The sequence below is a fragment of the Heteronotia binoei genome, chromosome 21 (genome assembly GCF_032191835.1).
Source record: "Heteronotia binoei isolate CCM8104 ecotype False Entrance Well chromosome 21, APGP_CSIRO_Hbin_v1, whole genome shotgun sequence".
In the NCBI taxonomy this organism is placed as follows: domain Eukaryota; kingdom Metazoa; phylum Chordata; class Lepidosauria; order Squamata; family Gekkonidae; genus Heteronotia; species Heteronotia binoei.
Window position 1 is genome coordinate 143796795 of NC_083243.1, and position 26364 is coordinate 143823158.

At 39.8% G+C, this 26364-nt stretch overlaps 1 protein-coding gene across 1 annotated transcript in view; it reads left to right on the forward strand.

Moving 5' to 3' along the window:
* Nucleotides 1–26364, forward strand: part of SBF2 (SET binding factor 2) — a 540115-nt gene that overhangs the window by 319813 nt on the left and 193938 nt on the right. The window contains exons 8-13 of the mRNA XM_060263154.1: nucleotides 893–1001; nucleotides 2709–2822; nucleotides 3542–3619; nucleotides 17705–17818; nucleotides 23188–23316; nucleotides 24704–24802. Coding sequence (XP_060119137.1) covers nucleotides 893–1001; nucleotides 2709–2822; nucleotides 3542–3619; nucleotides 17705–17818; nucleotides 23188–23316; nucleotides 24704–24802 — 643 coding nt within the window. The remainder of the gene's footprint in view (nucleotides 1–892; nucleotides 1002–2708; nucleotides 2823–3541; nucleotides 3620–17704; nucleotides 17819–23187; nucleotides 23317–24703; nucleotides 24803–26364) is intronic.

Below are 26364 nucleotides of genomic sequence, written 5' to 3' on the forward strand. Positions count from 1 at the left end.
GCTCAATTAATATGCAGGGTTGCTACGTCACAGCAGGGTGGACGTAGACACTGATTGGCCTGGCTATGCCACATGGTGTGAGTCAGTAAGGTCATTTCCTGGAGGAGGTGCTTAATTAATTAAATATGCGCGGTAGCTACGTCATGGTGGAGCATAGATGGTGATTGACGAGGCTAGGTCACGTGCGGGTGGGGCTAGACAGGACACCTCCTGGTGGGAGGCGCTTAATTAAATATGCAGGGTTGCTACGTCACAGCAGGGTGAACGTAGATGCTAATTGGCCTGGCTATGCTACGTGGTGTGAGTCAGTACGGTCATTTCCTGGAGGAGGTGCTTAATTAATTAAATATGTTGGGTAGCTACGTCATGGTGGCACATAGATGGTGATTGGCGGGGCTAGGTCATGTGATTCTGGGGTCATGACCTGGGTGATGTCATCGGGGTCATGACCCTGATGACGCAGTTTCCGGTGACGTCACTGGATGTGACGTCACTGGCCATGGCCCCATTAATTATGCATGGGGTTGACACAGTTTCTAGTGACATCACCAGATGTGACATCACTGGCCACACCCCCTTCATTAATTATGCATGGGGTTGGCACAGCTTCTGGTGACATCACCAGAAGTGACATCATTGGCCATGTCCCCTTCATTAATAATGCGTGGTGGGGTTCTATTTATTACTAAGGTCACATTCAAATATATTTAGATAAAGCCAAAGGGATAACTTGGTTCTATAAATATGGCTTAGTCACTAAAGTTTAAATGATGAATTCTAAAAATATTTCATATATATTTATGATACACATGCACACACAAAGCTACTTTATAAATACATGAGTCTGTAATAAAATGTACTTATTTATTTATTTGCTTCTCGTTCTTCCCAGTTATCCATACATTCCAATTCTCCCTGCACAGCTGCTGGAAGTTCTTAGTTCGCCCACACCATTTATTATTGGCGTGCATTCTGTCTTCCATAATGACATTCATGAACTTGTAAGTATATCCTATTTTGAATTAAGATGTACTACAAAGCAATATCTGAATCCAAAATATTAAAACCAGCTTTATAATCTGATAATAAGACAACGTATAATAAACAAGTGGATAAAAAAGAGAATGAATTTAAAATAATACAAAAGGTATTAAGTAATCCCATAAAAATGAAGTTTACTAAAATTATTGGAGTTAAAGGAAGATGTTTGAGCCTACTGTGCTCTGAATTCCAGTGCCCTTTCAACTACAACTGATGACTAGTAAGCTTTGATGAAACACTACTAAAATGAACATAATTTTTTAGTGATAGCACTTGAGCGTCTGGGAAAATTTCTGCAGAATTATGGTTGATGATAAATTTGAAAAATTAACAGATCATTTTCCATGAGCTTAAATGAGCATTATTATATTTTTGATCTTCACTGCAATCTTGTGAGGGAGTTTGTTACGTATTTTCATTTTACAGACAGAGAACTGAAGTTCAGAAATATAACTTTTCCCCAAGATACCTAATGTGATTGTGGCTCAAATCAGACATAATATGAAACAATGGCTTAATTAAAATAAGTATGAATAGTGTGATGGGCTGAATGCAGACTTCTCCCATAAGTAGGCTTGCCAATCCCCAGGTCCCAGTGGGGGTTCTTCTGCTTTCCCAGGCTCTTTTCCGCCCCCAGTCAGCTGGCCGGCGGGGGGAAGCCCCGCCCCCAGAGGACCATGTGCCTTTCCACTTCTGGAGGCTTCAGTCTCTGATTGAAAGGCTTCCTCTTGGGATGGTGTGTCTGTATTACTTTGAAGAAGTTGGCAGCAACTTGTGAGTAGAGAGGCCAATCCCTTGCTTCAGAGTCGCCAGAAATGGGGGGAGGGGTGAGAAACGTCTGCTGAGCACTTCATTATTCCCTATGTGGAGATCGATTCTCATAGGGTATAATGGGGAATTGATCTGGAGGTTTCGGGGGCTCTGGGGGAGTTGTTTTTTGAGGTAGAGGCACCAAAGTTTCAGTATAGTATCTAGTGCCTCTCCCCAAAGTCCCCTCCAAGTTTCAAAACGATTGGACCAGGGGGTCCAATTCTATGAGCCCCAAAAGAAGCTGCCCCTATCCTTCATTATTTCCTATGGAAGGAAGACATTTAAAAAGGTGTGCAGTCCCTTTAAATGTAATGGCCAGAACTCCCTTGGAGTTCAATTATGCTTGTCACACCCTTGTTCCTGGCTCTGCCCCCAATGTCTCCTGGCTCCACCCACAAAGTATCCTGGCTCCACCCCCAAAGTCCCCAGATATTTCTTGAATTGGACTTGACAACCCTACCCATAAGCATGATTAATTGGGCATTGACTCAAACCAGGTTTGAAACCACAGTTTGAATTTGCTTTGTTAACCACTGTATGTATTAGCTGTGTTTTCATGTGATGTAGGAACGAAGCATGATGGATTAATCATGGCTACTTTCTGGTGCTGTCTATATACTTCCTGGCTACAGAAACAGAACAAAGACAGCATAACCAGCATGTGTTGAGGCAATCCAGGATTTGAGTAATTGTCCAAAAACCAAGTCCTGTTTTTTCACAACCTAATCAATTGTTAAACCATGGCACGCAGCTGATCAGCTCAGTGGTGTAACTGTAATATTCCAACAGGGTACAAATTCATCAGGACAGAAGTTATACAATTTGTAAAATGTTATGCATTTTTCTATGTCTTTCAGTTAGATGTAATCATAGCAGACCTGGATGGTGGTACAATTAAAATTCCTGAATGTATTCATCTCTCCCAGCTCCCAGAACCTCTGCTCCATCATACTCAGACTGCTCTCTCTTTAGTAAGTCTAGCTGATCATAGAAGACTTAAAACTGTTTAGTGAAACACTCTGCCATTGTTCTCTCTTCCTCTCCTGTTCAGAGATTACATTTTAGTTGCTAATTTCCATAATTGAATTTTAGTTGCTAATTTCCATAATTTCCATAATTGAATTTCTGTTTGAAAGTACTAGCTTGTTGATGGAAACTTTAATAAAATAATATTTGTGGGTTTATTTCAGCAGAAGGCAGTTACATTATCTTTTGTCAAATAATATAAAATATTGCCTATTGTCTATTGTCAAATAATATAAAAATGACAAAACTAGTATGCTTGGACAATATATATACATACATAATAAAAAGTACATAATAAGTACATAATAAAAAACTTCCATCTGTTTTCTTATAAATAGGTGTTTCCTTCATGATTTATATTGTGTTTTTTGTCATACATCTCCAGTCTAGTCTATCTTATTTCTCCTTTCTATTCTTGGGAAAAGTTGAGTTGTTTGTTTTATGGTTGGTTTATCATTCTTCACTAGGTATTGCTTTACTTAATAGGGCTTTTCCCACTACAGTCAGGATTGTTAGCTCTTTCTCCTTGATGGAGACAGTTATTGCAAACTCTCAGTGGCATTTAATCTGAGTTGTGTTTGCGGTATATTCTTTTTAAAGAAAAAACTTGCAAAATGTTGCCCAGGGAGTGGTTACTTTTGAAAAATTGTTTATTTAATTGTAGGTTTTACATCCAGATTTGGAAACAGCAGATTATGCATTTCCTCCACCACGATCAGCTTTATCACATTCCAAAATGTTGGTAAGATACAATATTTCTAACCTGGTAGAAAAACTGAAGGTCTCCCCTTATCCTTAAGTAATGAAACTGTTTTTATAAATTAAGATTAATTTGTTTTTACCCAGTTTCTTATGGGTGAGTTATTTGAGCATTATCCTGAAACATTTCGGAGGCTGCCTAATGATATATGAAAAGACATATATACATGAAAATTCCTATTTTGAGGTTTAGCACCATTGCAAGCTCAAGACAGGTTCTTGAGATTGTGATTGAATTCATTCTGGCAAGAAGATACTAAGAAACAGTGATAGATTAAAATGTTAGGATGTAAGAACTTTTTTCAGTTTTTTTAAAAAAAATGTTAAATATTTTCTTTTTTAAAATGATTAAATGTTTTTTTAAGACAATGGTTTTTCACATTCAGAATATATAGCATGAAAAAGTCTGGGAAATTTGGGGGAACACTGAAAAAACTCCTGTGTTTCCCCCCATTTTGGAATGAATGAAAAGGATTTACATAAAATATGCAATATGAAAAGTTTGGTGTAAGACCACCTACAGCAGAAGTATTTGTTATGAGGGCCGGTTCTGACATGAATGTCATTCATTATGAGAGCCAGTTCTGACATAAATGTCACTTTGCTGGGCTGGGCCATGTGTGCCATAAAATGTAAGATGAGGTAACAGAGATATAAATTTTATAAATGTAATTTCAGACATTGAATGGCAATAGCAGGTTTGATTGGATTAGGTGTGATATGCAGAGGGGTAGTGTTATGTATTGTATCTCACTGGGTTCTTGTTGCCTGAGCTTGAGACAGGCACTCCTTGCAAACCAGGATCCTGAAGTCTGGAAGAAATGGCCAATCAGGGTGCTAGACATGTAACAAGGAGATGCAAATGAAGGCTTCAGAAGTGAGTCAATAGGAGTAACTGTGGCCTGCTAGGAGTGCATTGTTAACCATAGCCAGATTGTATATAGTTGCAGTTTTGCGTGAATTGTTTGTGACTGTTTCTTCTTGCAATAAAATGTTCTTGGTTGATTCGGAGTTGGCTGAACTCACTTTATTTCAGGTAGTAAGTATGGAGATCCCAGCATTGGCAATGAGACAGGAAACCTAGGTCTTCAGGAGGATTCAGTCTAGGAGGATGCAAAGAATAAATGGATATAAGTCTGACATTAGAAACCACAACATTCAGTTGCTGACCTTAAGAGGAGCAGGGTTCTTGCAAAAGAATTTCAAAGGGAGATTAGAAAGAGAGACTGATGAATTGCAACTGATAATGAACCTCAAACAATGCATCCTCCTAGACTGAACTAAGAATTAGTTTTCCTGTCTCATTGCCAAAGTATGTTATTATCACTACTCTCCAAAAAATAAGGACCAATCCAAGTGTTCTAATTCCTAATCAGGGTCTTTTTGATAGTCCTACCTATTGTGACTGTATGGGAAATCCAAACTTAAAAAAACCCTTTTCAGAATAAACCAAAACTATTTCCTCAATGTACATTGTGCTTGTCAGAAGAATCCACCCACCCACCCTCCCAACCAAGAACAAGAAGCATGCTTGCACACCAAAGCTTATGCCTGGAATAAAACCTTGTTGGTTTTAAGCTGTCATGATGGGACTCCAAATTTGTTCTCTCTCTGTCTCTCTCTTCCCCAAAAGAGAAGGAACAGCCCTGGAGAAGGAAGCAGAAGCCATGTGTGTGTGTGTCTTCTCTCACTCACACACACACAAAGAGACAGAGCTTCTACTTCCTTCTCTGGGGCTGCTCCTTCTGTGTGTGAGAGGGAGGGAGGGGGAGGGAAGAGGCAAGAAACAGGATGCAAAAAGTAAAGAACCACTGAGGGAGCTGGGAAAAAGAAATCTACTCTGTGGCTGCAGGAGCAGCCATGGAGATGGAAGCAGTAGAGGAAAGTTGCCCAGGGACAGATTTGAGCCCTGTGCTGACTGGATGCAGCCCATGTTTGACATCCCTGACCTACAGCATTAGATAGTGGTAATTTTCCATGTATACTGTAAACAGAAAGAGCATTTTTGTTTAAATGTAAATAATATTGGCACCAATTTGCTACGATGTGTTTAATGATAATGCATTATTAAGAAGTTATGAAAGTGTTACATATTTTCAATGTTACAAAGTTTAACAATGTCCAAATATGCTGATAGTCATGTGTATTGTCACTGTATGGGTGTTTCTATCTAAATAATTCAATTACATTTATTACAGAATTTTCTTCCTTCAACTCCCGCCCCCCTTGCAGATGGCAAAAATTAAGCTACATGGGCTGTGCTAGCATAGGGGGTAGCAGTTTGCAACTCTTTCTCAAGTATTGGGTATACATGCAATTTTTCATTAGAGAACATGGACACTTACACTGTTAAATTCCATCAACATGCCTAATAGCACAGTTTTTAATTCCAAGTTCTTGCCTATTTTCTCTCCTCTTCCTTTCAGAGTCAACATTTTGAGCATCATGTGTGACTCCTCAAGAAATGGCTTGTTTTATTAAATAGTTCCAAACCCAAAGGCACTCAACCTCCAACCCCAGTCTCAGTGCTATGGTTCTGTAGTATTATAGTAATAGAATAAAAAGTACTTGTGAATATAAACAGGGAACATTTCCCTCTGCACCACTGAGTAAAAAATTAAATTTTATTTAAAATGCTACAATTTATGGCTTGGGCTATTCCAACATATCACCAAAACATCTTTTAAGACTATAAGTACCTTGCTTGATTACACCAATAGCTCATCTAGACCAGCATCCCTTTTTGCGAAGGATCTAAATGTCCCAAAGAGTCACAAGCATGAGCACAGAGAACAAAGCCTCCCCTGAGTTGTTGCTGTGAAAATTTATATTCAGAATTCTAACAAAGTTAGAATTATAAAAGGATAAAAGTTATCCTTTGGTTCACTTTCTCCATCAACATGCAATTTTATAGACCTCTATTAAGACCTATCCTTCTACCTGTTTTTGGGGGAAAATCTACCATAATAATTCATTAATAGTAATGGGATCCAAAAGAATGTAATGAGCATAGAATCATAGAGTTGGAAGGGACCTCCAGGGACATCTAGTCCAACCCCCTGCACAATGCAGGAAACTCACAAATAGCTCCCCCTAAATTCACAGAATCTTCATTGCTGTCAGATGGCCACTTAGCCTCTGTTTAAAAACCTCCAAGAAAGGAGAGCCCACCATCTCCCAAAGAAGCACAGGGAAGTTGTAACCAGAAAGGGCAAAAAGGCTCTGTGCAGAAAACAATCTCAAAAGCAAACTTTAGCACAAAAAAAAAAGACTAAATTTTATCGATATCTCAAGTTCACTAATAACAACAATTATACTTATTACATACAAATAGCCAAACAGAAATGCTGTATTTAGAACGGCAAATCTGATTAACATACACGCTTAAAGAGAACCACTCCCACTCTCAACAGGTAACTTCTGTTCCAAAATTATGATTGCAAAGAATCTACATTTCCAAAAGATCCAAGTTCAGATGGATCTGTCCTCAGTCCATACTGTGGCTGATACATGGCTATAGAGAACTGTCTCTTTAACGAAACACCTAAGTAGTTAAGTATGAGCACCTGCAGAATGCCTATATGTTTCAGCATATGGTCATGTTAGTTTCAGTAGAATTCTATCAACATATGGAAGGTTGCAGCATTTTGGAATATATTTTGTCTGTTGAGGTATGCCTTTGTGACACTGTCCTTTCAGGTTTTTGTAATGTTTGCAATTCTGAAAATATTAAACATGATTTTAATGTTTAAAGCTTAGAAAAAGCACCAGTGAAATGAGGGCTGAGGCCAGTACTTCTCATTGGCTGAGTCTGGATAACTTAAGCATATATGCAATTAAGTTTGGACCTTGGAACACAATTGTTGAAAGTGCAGGACTGCATGTTGAAAGTGCAGGACAATCGTTGAAAGTGTAGGACCCTCTAAATGTTTGTGAATTTTGGTTTACCTGTTCCTTGACTACAACATCATATTAGTATGAACTGAGGATGGTTCCAGCTGAACTTGGACATTTAGGGAACTTGGATTCTTTGCAATCTGCACAGAGCCTTTTTGCCTTTTCTGGTTACAATCCCCAGTTGGAGGCAGGGGATCCTCTGGTTTGGAGGACCTCCCCCCCACTTCAGAAAGCGGGCGAGAGGGGGAGAAATGTCTGCTGGGCACTCCATTATATGCTATGGAGACTTTCCCATAGGGTGTAATGGAAAATTGATCTGTGGGTATCTGGAGCTTTGGGGGGCTGTTTTTTAAGGTAGAGGCACCAAATTGTCTGCATGGCACCCAGTGCCTCTCCTCAAAATACCCCCCACGTTTCAAAAAGATTGGACCAGAAGAAGGTGCCCTTATTTCCAAATAGAGGGAAGACAATTAAAGGTGTGCAGTCCCTTTAAATGTGATTGTCAGAACTCCCTTTGGAGTTCAGTCATTCTTGTCACACCCTTGGATCCATCTCCAAAGTCTCTTGGCCCCACCCCCAAAGTCCCCAGATTTCTTGTATTGGACCTGGCAACCCTAGCTTCTGAACATCCAGATTCTACTTGTCCATCGTTACTACTACCTGTTCTTTAATCTGTGTAAGGTCGATTATGATACTGGCCATTATTACATACTGTGCCAGTGAGTTCCAGAATTTAACTACATGTTGTATGAAGATCCTTTATTTTTGTTTGTCCCTCATCTGTTCTCTATCAGTTTTATTGAATATCCACAAGTTCTAGTATTTGGGAAGGGAGGAGAAAAGTTATCCTTTGGTTCACTTTCTCCATCAACATGCAATTTTATAGACCTCTATTAAGACCTATCCTTCTACCTGTTTTGGGGGGGAAATCTACCATAATAATTCATTAATAGTAATGGGATCCAAAAGAATGTAATGAGCATAGAATCATAGAGTTGGAAGGGACCTCCAGGGACATCTAGTCCAACCCCCTGCACAATGCAGAAAACTCACAAATAGCTCCCCCTAAATTCACAGAATCTTCATTGCTGTCAGATGGCCACTTAGCCTCTGTTTAAAAACCTCCAAGGAAGGAGAGCCCACCATCTCCCAAAGAAGCCTGTTCCAGAGGAACCACTCTAATGGTCAGGAAGTTCTTCCTAATGTTGAGACAGAAACTCTTTTGATTTAATTTCAACCCATTGGTTCTGGTCCTACCTTCTGGGGCCACAGAAAACAATTCCACACCATCCTCTAGATGACAGCCCTTCAAGTATTTGAAGATGGTGATAATATCACCTCTCAGCCGCCTCCTCTCCAGGCTAAACATGCCAGTTCCTTCAACCTTTCCTCACAGGACTTGGTCTCCAGACCCCTCACCATCTTCGTTGCCCTCCTCTGAACTCCTTTCAGCTTGTCTGTATCCTTCTTAAAATGTGCTGCCCAAAACTGAACACAATACTCCAGGTGAGGTCTTACCAGAGCAGAGTAAAGCGATACCAACACTTCATGTGATCTGGACGCTATACTTATGTTGATACAGCTCAAAACTGCATTTGCCTTTTTAGCCAGCACATCATACTGTTGACTCATGTTCAGCGTATGATCCACTAAGACCCCGAGATCCTTTTCGCACATACTACTGCTAAGACAAGTTTCCACCATCCTATAGCCATGCATTGGATTTTTCCTACCTAAATGCAGGACTTTACATTTATCCCTGTTAAAATTCATTTTATTGATTTTAGCCCAGTTTTCCAGCCTTTCAAGATCATCCTGTATCCTGTTTCTGTCTTCCACTTTATTTCCAACCCCTCCCAATTTTGTATCATCTGCAAATTTAATAAGCATTCCCTCTATTCCTTCATCCAATTCATTTATAAAGATGTTAAACAAAACAGGTCCCAGGACAGATCCTTAAGGCACTCCACTTTTCACTCCTCTCCAAGAGGATGAGGAACCATTCACGAGCACTCTTTGGGTGCGATCTATCAACCAGTTACAGATCCACCTAACGGTAACAGGATCCAAACCACATTTTACCAACTTGTCAACAAGGATAGTATGTGGAACCTTATCAAAAGCCTTACTGAAATCAAGATAAACGATGTCTACAGCATTCCCCTGATCCAGCAAGGTAGTCACTTTCTCAAAAAAAGAGATCAGGTTAGTCTGACATGACTTGTTCTTGAGAAAACCATGCGGGCTCTTAGTAATCACAGTCATCCTTTCTAAATGTTCCAGAACTGACTGTTTGATGATTTGTTCTAAAACTTTTCTAGGTATAGATGTCAAGCTGACAGGTTGGTAGTTACCCGGATCCAATCTTCCAGCACCTCTCCTGTTCTCCAAGAATTCTCAAAAATAATAGCCAGAGGCTCAGAAATTACGCCCGCAAGCTCTCTTAGAACCCTTGGATGCAGTTCATCTGGCCCTGAGGATTTAGTTTCATTTAAAGAAATGAGGTGTTTATGTACTTTCCCTTCTACTGATCCTAGGTTGGAACTCCATACCCTCATTACGTGTTCTGTTTATGCCATGTTGAGCACTGTTTCCCTTAGAAGACAAGACTGAAGAAAAGTAGGAATTGTGCAGTTCTGCCCTCTCTTCATTTCCTGTTACAATTTCACTTTCCTGCCCTCGCAATCGGCCTACCATGCCCTTGCTCTTTTTCTTACTCTGAACATAAGAAAAGAACGCTTTTTTGTTGTTTTTATCATCTTTGGCCAGCCTAAGCTCGTACTGAGCTTTAGCTTTCCTAACTTTTTCTCTACAAGCACTGGTGATTTGTTTATATTCATCCTTGGTTATAAGGCCCTCCTTCCAATTCCTAAAGGAGTCTTTTTTTATTTCTCAAGTCTTTAGAGAGCTGTTTATGAAGCCACCTCTTACATTTTTTCTTCTCATAGGAATTGTCTGTGATTGCGCTTTCAGTATTTCGCTTTTAAGAAATTCCCACCCCTCTTGAACCCCCTTCTTCCTAAGTATTTCTGACCGTAAGATTTTACCCAGCATAGTTCTAAGTTTGTAGAAGTTTGCCTTTCTGAAGTCCAGTTTACAAGTCTGACTACGTATAGCTTTCCCCTTCCCTAAGACCGCAAATTCCAAAATCACATGGTCACTACTGCCCAGGGTGCCCACTATTTCCACCTCTTCAGTCGATTCTTCCTTGTTGGTGAGAATCAAGTCCAACATAGCAGATCCCCTTGTTTCCTTCTTCAAGACAAGTCAGGAATCTATTTGATCTTTCATTTTTAGCAGAGTTGAACTTCCAGCAGATGTCCGGGTAACTGAAATCTCCCATGATCACTGTGTCCCTTCTCTTGGAGAATTTTGCAATCTGTTGTAGGAGTATCTCATCCAAGTCCTCTGCCTGGCTTGGTGGTCTATAGCAAAAGCAAAGCAAAAAGCAAATTTTATTTTTGTATCCCGCCCTCCCCCGCCAGAAGGCGGGCTCAGGGCGGCTCACAGACATGACAAGCATGATTTGGTTAAAATAGACAGCAATAGTTTAAATAATACAATTACATGAATTAATAAAGTTTAAAAATATAAAAATAAGAGAATAGGAGATTAAAAGATATAAAAATATAAAGTAGGTAGAAATAGGTGCTATATTTCTGTCGGTCATATAGCAGACCCCCACCATAATATCACTGTTATTTCTTACTCCTTTTATTTTTACTCAGAGACTCTCAACTGAGCTGCCATGCTCAGATTCACATATTTCCTCACAAGTATATGCCTCCTTCAGATATACTGCTACACCTCCACCCTTTCACATTTGTCTGTCCCTTTTAAATAAATTGTACCCCTAAATCCTAATATTTCAGTTGTGAGTGTCATCTCATGTTTCAGTAAGGTCTATTATGTCATAGTCTCCTTCCCGTATTAGGACTTCCAGTTCCTCCTGTTTGTTCCTGTTAGGGACAATGTGTCTGCCTGTCCCGGCCCCTCCAGAAGATTAAAAGAAAAAGAGCTGTCAGTCAGGAGTCTCCTTTAAAATATACAACTTTATTGATATCAAGAAAGAGGGGAGTCGCTTTGCAACGAGCTCCCTGATCAGTTCCATACATGCCCTTTTATCCTCTACTCCCGCCAATGAGTCCCTCCTCCTTTCCCCATAGGCTGGGGTACTCAGAGGTACAGCCTATCCGGACACCTACTTCATACTCCCTCCTTGATATGTACACCTCCCATTATATACATTGCATGTGTATTTAAATGTACCTTTCTCCGAAGAAGGGTGTGTCAATATTCATTACTTGATTACGCCTGCGTTCTTGCTACTTATTAGTCTCTATTGCTATTAATCTCTACTGTTGTCATGGCCTGTTCAACCATGTCATTTCTTTTACTACAGTAGTTCTGCTTCTGCGTTTTAACAATGGATAATACACCTGTTCTATGGTTAGTGTTTGTGCTTTGCATACCTGGTTCTGCTTCTTGTGTTTTTACAATCACTAAGACATTACACTTGGTTCTTTCTTTGGAAAGTACCTTCTGTTTGTTTCAGCTCATTTCATTATTTCACTCCTCTCATTCCCCATAATCTGTGCATTAATGTGGAGACATCTGAGTCCATGTTTTATGTATCTTTAGTGTTTAGTTTTCATACATACCTGCACGTTAACATTACCTAGTGTATGCGCCACTCTCTGCAAATCTTTAGTGTTCTTATCCCCAGTTTCTGGCATCAAACGAGGCTTTGAATTATTGTCTCACTCCCCCATGCAATTTAGTTTAAAGCCCTCCTTATTAGGTTAGCAAGGCTGTTACCAAACACCCTTTTTTCCTATTGTCGTAAGGTGCCAACCATCTCCCGACAGAAGACCACCATCTCGAAAGCGTAAACTATTTTCCAGAAATCAGAATCTTTCCTGATGACACCATCGATGTAGCCAGTAGTTTATTTGAAGTATTCTTCTTTCTTGTCCTAAGTCACGACCTTTAACTGGAAGAACTGATGAGAACACAACCTGTGCTCCCAGCTCCTTCACCTTCTGACCCGGAGCTGCATAATCTTTTCTAATACGTTTAGGGCTGTGACAGACAGTATCATTCATTCCCACATGGCTCAGCAAGAAAGGATAATAATCCATGGGCTTGCTAAGTCTTCCAATCCTTTCTGTCACATCCTGGATTCATGCACCTGGCAGATAGCAGACCTCTCGGGATGACAAGTCCGGTCGGCACACTTTAGGCTCCACCCCTCTGATCAAGGAGTCTCCAATTACCACAACCTTCCTCTTCCTATATTGGGGAGCGGAAGCTCCTGGCTTCTTATCCTCAAGATCCTGAGAAATTTTCTTCAAGCTTTGCAGAGGCTGGGGAAGTAGCCCTTGTTCCAATGGTTCAGAATCAGTTACTGTGGAGAGATCCTGGAACCTATTGCTGAGGAGCAGAGGCTCAGAACATTTCCTGATTTTCTTGCACCTTTGGGTTACATTTTTCCATGAATCCTCCTCCTGAGTTAGGTTCTCTTCCAATTGCTGAGATAACACTTCCTCTTCCTCCTCTTGTCTTTTCAAGAGTGCCTCATGGGTTTTGTCCAGAAAATCCTCACCTTCCTTTATACACTGCAGTGTGGACAATCATGCCTCAAGTCCCCATATCTTCTCCTCCAGCAGGGCTACTAACTCACACTTCCTGCAAGTGTAATTGCTGCTACTCTCAGGTAGAAATACAAACATCCCACAGTCTTTACATGTCACTGCCTCAGCTCCCTCACTAGCCATGCTGCTGTTATACATTTCAAAATTCTCTTTACCTTGACTTCCCTGTAAACTACCCACCTTCCAACAGAACCCCTGGGCTAAGAACCACAGGCCAAGAGCCCTTTGGCTCGCATTTCTGGCAAGGATGAGCCTTGCAATTTAAAGGCTCAAGCCCCCACCCACCTCTGGCTTAACAGCCAGAGCAACAGTAGAGGGTGGGTCCATCAACCACCCCCAGGCAAACAGATTCTCCTCTCTCAGCAACAGCTTACAAGCAGTTCTGTCCCAGCTCCAAGCATCTTCCTCTAATGCAGCTGAGCCATCTCTGCATATTCTTATAGGATGGGAAACAGCTACGTTCAAATTCCAGCTCAGTAATACTGGGACTCGGGAAGTTGCCTCTCTCAGCCTAATATCCCACAGCATTATTATGAAACTAAAATAATACTTTCAGCTTCTTGGTTCTAACGAATTATAAATCTAAATATATCCGGGCTTCCGGTGTGAGATTCCAACAGAGCGGTCATCTCCTGAATAAGGGGAAAACTTAATTCTTTGTTCAAAGTAGAAAGAAGCCTTTATAGACTTCCTGCCTGCATTTATCATTTCTGCATTTGCCCAGGATAACGTACAAAATACTTTGAGCTGTGTGATTTCAGCTAATGATTGACCTTGAAAAAGGGCTTTCTGAAGCTTTGAGATCCGGCGTAGAAAAGTGGCGTCATTCAGCATCTACAAAGGATTAAGAGCCATTTAATTGGCATAAGCATGTCTGGAACTCACTCTCTTTTGGGACTGATAAACTTCTGAGAAGCAACAAGACCGGAGTTTAAGAGGCATAGCCGTTAAGGTACTTTGATTGTAATCTCTCGCTCCATGACTTTTCTAAGCTTATCTAAATAACATTGGAAGGTGGAAAAATTTGAATAATAAAGAAAAAGAGGGGAGGAAAAGGAAACTGGAAACTTGGACTCTGTTAAATTAAAGACTTTGATAGAATCTGGGAATGAAAAGAATTGTTTTGAATACCTGAGGTCGCTGACATATGCTTCGGTGTTATGGCTCTGCATTTGTAATTAACATAACAAGCATCTAAAGACCGCGATATTTGGAGAACGAGAACTTGGCTCAGTGAACCACGAAGTAAAAGCTGAAGGTGCATTTGTTATCAACGTAACAAGTACTCTAAAGACTGCGATATTTGGAGAACGTGATCTGGGCTCAGTGAACCAGGAAGTAAAAGCAGAAGGTGAGAGGAGCAAGAAGAAGGTCTTTGCTAGGGATTTTTAACCATAGAGAAATTGTGATCACCATTTTGAAGAGGAAAAATTGCCAAAAACTGTTAAAAATCAACATCTCAGCCCAGAAAGGTAGGAGGACAAAATTAGTCTTATTTTAAACAGCAAGTTCTAAGCTACTGGACTTGGTGCTGCATTTAGAATTGGAGTCTTTGGATTTTTTGAAGGTTTTTTTTTATGTCAGAAGAAAGATTAACTCATGCAAGATCTCATTCTTTGGACAAAATGCAAAGTCAGTTTGATACCATGGAGGCCAGGATTATGAAGGGTGTGGAGAAGATGCTAACAGCTTGCAAAAAAGAGCTTAAGAAGGACATTGGAGACCTTAAAAAAGAAGTTGAATATTTTAAAAATTAGGTGGGTATGGTTACAAACAGAGTCAAAAATGTTGAAGAGAAAGTTGATGTGCATGCTTCCACCTTATTAAAACTTCAAGAGAAGGTAACAGTTCATGACTGCAGATTAATGGAAACTCAAGTGCATCTGAGAGGAATACCTGAAGGGGAGGGAACTGATTTAATGGACTATATGGTGAAAATAATTGCTGACTATTTAGAGGAAGATCCTGAAAAATTCAGAAATATGTTGGACAGTATCTATAGAGTTAATTCATCATATGCAAAAGATAAAGGCTTACCAAGATATATAGTTATAAAACTAAGGACAAAAGATACGGCAGGGAAAATTCTGAATAAAAGTTTTCAAAAGGCTCTGAAAGTGGAACGGAGTAGAATCAAAATAATGAAGGAGCTGCCAAGACAAGTGATAAACGACAGGAAGAAATACAAGAGATTAGCAGAGAAGCTACGTGCAGAGGGAACGAGATATAGATGGATACTACCCGAAAGGCTGGGCTTTGAGCAACATGGAAGAAGAATTACAATATGGAATGAGCAAGAGATTTGTAGTTTTTTTGAAGAGAATAAACACTTTGCATCATAATGGATTACAAGTTATTATCTTGGAATATAAATGGACTAAATTCACCACAAAAACGAAAAGCAACATTTCATTGGATTAAAAAACAAAAATGTAATATAATTTGTTTACAGGAAGTTCATATACAACAAAAGGATTACAAATTTTTGTGGAACAAACAATTGGGGTTGGAATTTTTTTCATTGGCGGATCAAAAGAAAAGGGGTGTGGTCTTTTACATTAAAGAACAATTAGAACCAAAATTGATATTTAAAGATAAAGATGGAAGATATTTAGCAGTGGAAGTGATGATGGGTGCAAAGAAAACATTGTTATTAGGACTATATGCACCAAATGGTGCAGAAGATGATTTTTTAAAAGACATTAATCGACAGTTGGATGATGTGTCCTACGACCAGATCTTGATGATGGGTGACTTTAATGGAACAATACAAAACAATATAGATAGGTCTGGCCAAAAGAGTAATAATAAAGAAGGGAGACTGCCAAAATCGTTTTTTGAGTTGGTTAAACAAGAAAGCTTGGAGGATATTTGGAGAAAATTTAATCCTGAAGTAAGAGACTATATTTCTTTTGAGCAAGACATAATACTTTTTCCAGAATAGATATGCTATGGGGCTCTAAAAGTTTAGGCCTCATAACTAGAAAAGTGGAGATTCTACCAAAGGTATGTGCAGATCATAAGCCAATATTTTGGGCTACAAAATTGCAAAAGAAAACAAGAAGATGGAGAATAAATGAGGATTTGCTACAGGATAAAGACATTGTGACTTTTCTAGAAAAAGAAACTATAGCGTTTTTCCAAATAAATGACACTGAGGATATAGAATTCCGGACGGTTAGGAATACTTACAAAGCAGTAATGAGAGGACTATTGATTACATTGAATAATAAAGATAACAGGGCTAAAGAAAAGCGGATGTTGGACATACAAAATGAAATAAAGAAAAAAAGAGGGGGAACTAAGAAAAAGACCAGGGAAAAAGAAATTAACAAGGGAAATTACTATATTACAAGCCCAAGTAAGACATTTGTTGAATAAAGAATTAGAATGGAATTTAAAAAGTTTGCAACAAAAATCGTTTGAAGGTGTGAACAAACCGGGGAAGTATTTAGCTTGGCAACTGAAGAAAAAGAAAGAAAATAAAATTATTAATAAAATTGTGGCTAGTGGAAAAGAGATAGTAGACCAAGAAGGAATTTCCAAAAAAATTTCCAAAAAAAAGATAGAACTTTTATCTGTTACTTGCTCTCAGCTGCTAGGGCATTATATGCGTAGGTATGGAAGCAAGATACCAGAGAAATGGGATTGGATCGTGAAAGTTTTATTGTGGAGTGAGATGGATAAACTAACAAGAACTTTAAGAGACTATGACTTGGAAGTGTTTAAAAGGGAGTGGAAGAAATTTAGAGGATATATAGAGAAAGAGTGGAACTTAAAAGGACATTGGACAATTTTTTAATAATGAGTATAAGAAAAGGGAGAAATTGAACTTTGATTGGTTAAGGGTACCTTTATAAGTGAACTTAAGTATATAACTTTGGCGGGAGTCTAGTAACAGAGGGAAGGGGGATTAGAAAATATCATATGGGTTAGGGATAGTAATGACATAAACAGATATTGTAACCATATGTTATTAATAAATTGTTTAAAACGTATAAATCCTAATTTATGATCAGTAACTTTCCAGCCTGGAATTAGAATTTAGCTTTTGAAAAGCATTACAAGAACCAACAGCATCTTTCAGAGCTACAGTAGGCTCAAATACACACTTGCACTCTCTTTAACAGGTGCAGGATTTTTCAAAGCAAGGTCTTCCTTTTAAGAGAGATGACTGAGATCTTCTTTGACCATGAAAACCTGGGGGAGGAAAGAGGATCAAGATGCTCCACCATTCTTAATATGCCCTCCGCAGTCTTTCCCCAGCCAACAAAAGTGTTACTAACAAAAAACCCTTCTCTCCACTCCCGCCATTTTCACACACAATTCACACACAATTTGTTAAATGCTTCTGGTGCATCACAATTATACCACTAAAATACATGAGAAAGAATATTATAGTTTTAAATTTACTCCTTGATTTCCAGCCTCTTGGGAATCATATACTGGATTTCTGAATATTTATATGTTAGTTTTTAACTAAAGGTAATTACACCCAGTTTTCTTGTTTTTGTCAGGATAAAGAGGTACGAGCAGTCTTTCTTAGGTTATTTGCACAGCTTTTCCAAGGATACAGATCTTGCCTTCAGCTTATCCGAATTCATTCAGAACCTGTCATAAACTTTCACAAGGTAATAGAAAAGCCAAGTAATCAACTTCTACATTCTGTTATTTTTCTATGTTTTAAAGGAATTACTAACATTATGGAGTTACTAATGCAACACATGCCTTGTAAAATATTTAATGTTCCAAGATTTTGCTGAATCCTGTAAAATAGACTGTTGTCCTTGCTTTAACATGCATGTGGAGAACCTAAGTCTCTTACAATATGCAGAGTCTAATCTAAACTGCTGCATCTCCAGCTAGTACAGTACACCTTGACCCAACAAAGCATTCAAAACCTGACAGTGTCTGGTGTTCAGGTATCTAGAACACCTTTATCTAGTTCTTCAGGCAACTAGAACATCAAACTTTATCTAGTTCTTCAGGCAACTAGAACATCAAACACTTACCTTGGGAGTGAAATAACCCTGATAGGAACAGGTAACACACTTGAAATAAGTAGCTTAAAACAAATATTTAGGTATTTGTTCTCACAAAAATTCAGGTACAGAATTCTGATTTTTAAAATTAAAAAGGATTTAATGTAGATGAAATTCGAATGTACTTGGAGTGTACAGACAAAACAATTAGAATACTACTATAATCATCAGCACTTATCATGTTTGTTACCTGATGCCAGATATAAATCCAGGCCTTGGCTCAAAAAGCTACTTACAGATAAAGACTTCAGCCTTTCTGTAAGATGGCCTTAGCCATGTGGTAGCTTCAGAATGTAGAAGGAGAATGATCAGTCACATTGGCTAGACCCTCTGGGCTCTAGAGGTCTGAGAGAGCAGATCCAAGCACTGCTGAGAAGCTCTGAAGAAACTATTTTTTTAAAATGCGGGTTCCTCCTTTTTCAGTGAAATAAAAGGAACTGTATCCAATGGGGCAACTAGCCAAATAGGTAAGTGCTATGTGTTGTATATAAACAAGGTGTTGACATCTAATATACAGGAAAGGGAGTTGGGGTTAAAATACCTTAGAATTGTTCATTTGAATTTAATGAAACATACACATGAGGAATATGCATTGGACATGGTTCTTTCCTGCCATCCCTTTTCTCTCAGTAGTCATCTGAGATATCAGACATCAATACAGGAGGTTGTGGGACTCATATGAATAAAAGGGTGGGGACCGAAGGTTTCCACTGCCCTGTGCCAGTGGAATTTCCAATGCAGAAAGGAGAGGGAAGTTTTTCATGGGTCACCTTCTTCAGTGGATCCTTCAGGCTAAATGCTTTATTGTTACAGCATAAGCTGAACTGAATAAATTCCCAAAAAATACCTTATTGGTATTTGGTGGGGTATTCATTAGAGAATCTGATTCAGCTACTGATAAAATGATCCCAAATAAAAGCCAATCTTATTTGGGTGGAGGGAAGACAAGATATACCTCCCAGATTGGTCTTCCCTTCCCTATGGTGGGCTAGCAAGGGAAGGAAGAGTGGGCAGTTTCAATTCTCTCCACTTCCAATTGGAGAGGACTAAAACTGACCATTGTCTTGAGCTGCCCTGGCTCAGGAAGGGAAGGCAAGGCATGCCTTGCCAGTTTGGTGTAGTGCTTAAGAGCAGTGAATAATCTAGAGAACTAGGTTTGATTCCCCACTCCTCAACATGCTGCTGCTGAGTGATCTTGGTTCAATCACAGTTCTTTCAGAAGTGTTCTCTCAAGGACAGTTCTTGAAGAGCTCTCTCATCCCCACTTACCTCACAGGGTTGTGGAGAGAGAAAGGAAAGGAGATTGAAACTCCAAGAGAACGTGAGACATAAATCCAATCTCCTCCACCACCACCATCAATTTTTCTTCTTTTTTCTCTTCCTCCTTCTGTCTTTCCTTGGCTGAGAAAGGGAAGGGGCCATTTCAACATGCCTTTCCATCTGTCTTCCCTTCCCCAGTCACCCCACCATGGCAGGCTGGCTGGGAAGAGAAGGGAGACTGGGTCTGTGACAGAGGTGACCCTTTTACTAAGAACTCCCTTAGAACAATCACCCTGTTGTTTCAGTTGTCAAAATGTACCCTTCAAAAATGGCACAGTAGGCACAGGTAGCAATTTAAAGCAAATTTTGGTTTTTTTAAATAGACTGGCAAGAAAGGGATGGGATATTTAAATAGGTTTTGGGGATTTAGAAGATGTAGGCATACAGTTAAAACTGAACAAAGAACTATGTCTGAGGTTACTGACTTCACAAGATACAGTGTTACCCTTCATTTGGTTTAACTTTCACTAAAGGATCCTCAATGTTAAAGGTTTTTTTTTTTTATAACTGTTCTATCTTTCCCACTTTCTAATCACACAATCTTGAGTGAACCCAGCTTTGTCCCTTGTGTTATGAGTCTCAGGTCTCTCCACTAGACCTCTTTCTCTGGCAAGATCATTACTATCTTCCCTTTAAAAATAAATAACCTGCACCTTTGGCACCTTTTGAGGGCCTTTCACTGCCACCTCAAAATCTTTTGCCAAAGCCTGATATTCCAGACTTCCAGTCTCCCCACCCACTTGGACTCTAAGCTTAATACAGGAAACTGTTTTCCTTCTCAAGATGTGATTCTGTGTTTTACACATACAGAGACTGTTCCTGGGAGCAGCCTTCTACCAGAGTCTCTGCTATTCAAAGCCACCCATATGGGCTCTGAATCAGACTCTGCTTTGTGTCCCTTGTCCCTTGACAGACATTAGAGAGAGCATCACAAAGATCACCACTCTCTTTTCCAGTCACTCCAATACATTCTACTCTGTGTAACTGCTTTCTCCAGCTGTCTAACTGCCACCATCTTTTGACAATTAGAAGCAGTTCACCAATCAGAGTGAGTTCCATTAGCTGTCACTCACATGCACTGCCTCTCAGTATGTGCTGTCATAGGGTCAATTTTCTCCACTCCCAAGTGGAGGGGACTGAAACTGACCATTGCCTTCCTTCCTCAAGCTGCCCTGGCTTGGGGAGGGGAGAAGCCATACCTCCCCATCTGTCTTCCCTTCCCCAGTCGCCCCACCATGATGGGCTGGCTGGAGAATGGAAGGGGGGCATTTAAACATGCCTCCCCAAAGTTTCTTCCCTTTCCCAGCCAAGCCACTGTGGTGGGCTGGCTGGGGATGGGAAGGGGGTAATGTCTTTCTTCCATTCCCCCACCAGCCTGTTGTGGCCAGCTTGCTGGGGAAAGGAAGGGGGCATGTAAACATGCTTTCCCAATCTTTCTTCCCTTCCCCAGCCAATGTGCTGCAGTCAGCCGGCTGGGGAAAGGGAGGGGAGGAAGCCTTTAAACCCCCTCTGCTTTGCTTCCTGTTTCAGAGCAGGGGGAAGCAAAGCGGGGGTAGGGTAAAGGCTTCTTCCCAGGGAAGCAGATCAGATTGTGGGCAAAGCAAAGCAGAGGGGTTTAAATAAAGACTTCCTCACAGGGAAGCCAATCTCCTGATAGTAAAATCCACCAGATTGATCAATTTCCCCTGAGAGGAAGCTTTTAAACCTCCTCTGCTTTGCTCCCCCCACTTCAGAGCAGGTCACTGGTCCCATCGGCTTCCCTGGGAGGAAGCCGTCTGCTTCCCTTCTCTCCTTGATGTTCGCTGCAGCTGTAGTGAGACTCAAAGAGTGAAGGGAGGGTATTTAAACTTTAAATACTTCCCCTTCCCTTCTTAAGTCACACCCGCAGCAGTGGCATGCAACTTGGAATCAAGGGGAGGGACTGTGGCTCAGTGGTAGAGCATCTGCTTGGTAAGCAGAAGGTCCCACGTTCAATCCCCGGCATCTCCAACTAAAAAGGGTCCAGGCAAATAGGTGTGAAAAACCTCAGCTTGAGACCCTGGAGAGCCACTGCCAGTCTGAGAAGACAATACTGACTTTGATGGACCTAGGGTCTGATTCAGTGTAAGGCAGCTTCATATGTTCATATGTAAGGGAAGTTATTTAAAGGGTCTACTATCTTCCCTTCACTCCCTGATGCTTGCCGCAGTCTCAGTGGACTTGGAGAGGGGAGGGTAGATATGGGGAGCCAAATAAATTTGGCAATATCAATTTTTCCCTGAAACCCAGTATCATACCGATATTGGAATTCGGGAATGTTGGCATATACCAATATTTTTCTGGTTTAGTACAGCCAAACAAACAGAAATACCGATTTTTTTTGTGCACACCTCTAGTTATAGTAACTCCCACAACTTCCAGTATTAGTGTTTTGAAAACATCAGAGAGCTATTAGAGGAAAGACTAATAGAACCTTGTCCTTATATACACGTTCTGCAGGATTCAAATCACTACTTTGATGAATATAGGCTGTCGGTGATGTCATACACTTTTCTGGAAGGAAAACAGTAGATTTGAACAGCTACCAAAATATTTACACTAAAAAGAATTCTAAGGTGCAGCTGTGAGTGTCAGAAACTAACAAAATTCTACATTGATATACCAGTAAACAGGTCATTTCAAATTAGGAAAAGGGGAAGGGAAAGAAGAGTTAATGGGCTGAATTCAGAAGCAAATTTTGATCAACTTGACCAGACTTAAAATGGCAGTTCATGCTGTTGATATTTACAAATCATTTGTACCATTTTCATTCCTATAATGAATATTTTAATATACAAATAAAATGGGAAATGATGACTGATTAATGTACATCTTCCACCTGAATTAGTGTGCTCACAGAGTATAGGAATGAATAACACGTTTTATCTTAGATGTTGTTGCAAGGTTTAGTGAATAATATTGTAAAACAATGCAGATGGCTCCAGCAAGTGAGCCAAAATGGGCTCTATGAGAACAGGATAAAACAAAGAAACAATACCCCCAGGACATCCTAGCCTATCTGGTCTTGGGGGTGGGGAAATCTTGTTGATCCCAACTGGACTCTGAAACCAAAACAAAATCCATCCATCAAATTGTCGTTCCATCATAAATTTTCTTGGCCTTCTAGCTGAATTCTACCCTTCCCAGCATTCCACTTTCATTTTTACTCTAATATTTGAGAGGAGGGGCAAGGTTAAGGTTAAGTGTATAAAGTAAGCATCTTTGTCAATAAGTGCCAACTGAAGTACTAGATTTGGGGGGGTTTTAGGGGGTGGAAATTATGCAACTTTGTTTGGATAAGTTAGATTTGTTGCCGCACAGCTGTTGAATGAATTTAACTTGTAACAATTTGTATCTTACCTTGCAAGAGTTCTGTTCACTGAAAGAAAGCAGGCTTATAAATGCATTCCAAACATATTTGGAACAAGCATGTGTGCACTGATGGAAATTTTTCTGTTTACAATAACCTTGATGCTATGTTAATTCTCCACTTGGTTTTATTAAAAGCACCACGTTCAAATAATTTGCTTTGTACTTTATGTATGCTTTTTGCTCCTTCTGACAGTTATGTATGATGATATAAAATGGATTTCTAAAGCTAAGGTTATTTATATCTGCAGGCAGCCTTCTTGGGTCAGCGAGGCTTGATAGAGAATGATTTCCTTACCAAAGTTCTGAATGGAATGGCATTTGCTGGTTTTGTATCAGATAGAGGCCCTCCCTACAGATCATGTGATCTCTTTGATGAGGTATAATTCTTTTTTGAGGCACAACTGAAGGGCATGTAATAAGCTAGCAAACTTAGAAAAAGAATTACTAGAATTTCTCAAAAGATTTATGTTGCTGACTTGTTATATATTGCTGTGAATGATTCAGACATTGCCTACAGTGGTAGAAGAGGTATTCAATTCTGCTTAGGATGAAATCGTAAGGCAGTCTTTGTATACAGGTGTTATTCTTTGTGTTCAGGCTACTTTATTAAAGCCAGTAGCAAATATTCACTTGCATAATGAATCCTCTGCAAAATTTAGCTATAATAAATAGAAATAAATTCTTTAAGGCCCATTTGGAACTTAAAAACCAAACATATATTTTCTAAATCATAGAATCAGAGTTGGAAGGGGCCTCCAGGGTCATCTAGTCCAACCCCCTGCACAAATACTCCCCCATACACATACATCCCCAGTAAGCCTTGCTTCATGCCCATAAGATGGCAAAACCTCCAGAATCCCTCGTCACCTGGCCTGGAGAAAAATTCCTGACAAACCCAAAGTATCAATCCGCATTTCCCTGGGTATGTAAGAAAGGGCCACAAGAACTAAGCACTGATGCAACCCTTCCTGCCCTCCTTCTCATGATCTGCCTAATTCACAGAATCAGCATTGCTTTCAGATGGCCATCTAGCCTCTGCTCAAAAACCTCTAAGGAAGGAGAGCCCACCATCTCCCAAGGAAGCCTGTTCCACTGAGAAACTACTCCAAGTGTCAGGAAGTTATTCCTAATGTTTTGCTGGAAACTTTTTTGATTTAATTTCAACCCATTGGTTCTGATCCGAGCTTCTGGGGCAACAGAAAACAATTCCGCACCATCCTCGACAGCCCTTCAAGCACTTGAAGATGGTGATCATATCACCTCTCAGTCTTTTCTTCTCTAGGCTTAACATACCCAGCTCCTTCAACCTTTCCTCACAGGACGTCCATAACATATTATGGAAGTTATGAATAAAGAATAGCCATAGGAAGCTTGTCAAATGTGAATTTGCCTTCATAACTGGCATGGCATAGTCTGATCATTTTTCATTATGATTTTATTTTCTGTTTATACCTATAAATGTTTAATACAATGCAGAACCTAATATATTTCTAGATAACTTCTTTGTGGCATTAATAACTCAGCATACATTCAATACAGGAATTGTGAAGGATCTTACATGTTAATATGGCTGTGTAGATGATGATACTGACACATGTCAACCATTTTAAGTCACTGTACTTTCTGAGTTGCTTCTCTGTGGATGTATTGTGAAGCATAAAACTGGTGATACCTGTTTTTCACAATGAAATTCATGTCAATATCATTTTAATATCTATAACTTTATTATTTTGATATTTTGAAGAGTTTTTATCTTTTTTAAAGTTGGTAGCATTTGAAGTTGAGCGAATTAAATCTGAGGAAAGACATTCATCAAAAATGTTAAAACATGTTAGAGAACTTGCAGAGCAGCTGTTCAAAAATGTAAGTACAATAAATTCATGTGACTTTTTACTTCAAATGGTTGAAGATGCTAAAATTGAAACAGTGGTTAGCTTTGTAATGTTTCTGCATGATGTTAAGTAAAGTATAACACTGTCAACTGCAAAATGTGTTTAAGTTGCACTTCTCATTATAATTACACTAATCAGTGTTAGTTAATTTAACATTCATATCAATTTTCTTCCTGTCCCATAGTACTAGAACCCAGAGGCACCCAGTGAAGTTGATGGGCGGTAGATTTAGGAGAGACAAAAGGACTACTTTGCTCAATGAGTAATTAAATAGTGGGCATAGTAATAGCCATGAGTACAGATGGTTTTAAAGGTTTTTAAGATGGTTTAGACAGATTAATTCAGGGAGGATTAAGTATGTAAGTGCTACTAGCCACGATGGCTAAAGAAGACAATGGGTGCAGTCAGACATACCATTAGTGGCAACATAGCTCCGTTTCGCTGACGGATTAAATGTGTTCGTCCAGACATCCACATCTGGCAATCGAGCGTCATCCAGGGTCATCCCGGCTTGCTGCAGATCAATGCCACATTAATTTGACAACGCAGAAAGTCCGGCCCTTTTTCAAAAAAGCAGCACAAGATTGGCTTTTTCCTGTTTGGACAGCTCACACACAATACTGTTCCTCCCACCTTTTTTTTAAAAAAAAAAAGTGCCAGCAGACATGCGCATTGCCAGATCATCCGGGAATCTGAGGTGATGCTTCTGCTTCTCCAATCAACACAGGATTGGAGGGGGGGGGGCATTATCCCACTATTCAGAACAGGAAAAAAATCTTTTGTTTCAGTGTAAAGGATTTCTAGATATCATTGTCACTGCCAATTTCTAGGAAAGTAATTCCTGGCAGTTCCCTGATTTGAATCGGCAACGTTAATTCCAGAAACTCCCCCCCCCCCCCGCCTCTGAAGCAATGTTTGATTTCCCACCTCCAAACAGTTGGGCGCATGTTCAATGGACCCCCCAGAAATCACCTTCTGATCACTCCAAGAAAAGAGTGTGATAGTATTGGATGTCTGATCGCTCAACAACAGAATGAGTTGCATTCTTGGATGCTCGTCTGAATGGCCCTGCATCGAATCAATATTCTGCAGTTCAAATTTCAGCACTACACACCTGCTTTTAATGTGACATGTGACCGCACCCCCAGAGTAGTCAGAGGAAGTAAACTTTTGAATACCCAGTGCTAGGAGACAACATTGGGGAAAGACCTTGGTCTCTGTTCCCCATTTGTTGGCTCTACAGGGTAACTGGTTGGCCACGCTACAAAATAGGATGCCAGACAAGATATACCACTGGTCTGATCCAGTAGGGCTCTTTTACGCAAGCAGGCCCTCGTGGAGAATTATGCATAAAGAGAGATAAACTTCAATTCCTTTCCAACCCAGAACTACCCAACAAGGAATTGAGCAATTCTGCCCTCTCTTCATTACCTGTTACAATTTCACTTCCCTGCCCTTTAAACTATATTTATTATATTTATTTTCTCCTACTCTTCTTCTGCCAGTCAGGACAGCATACATGACTCCATTTCT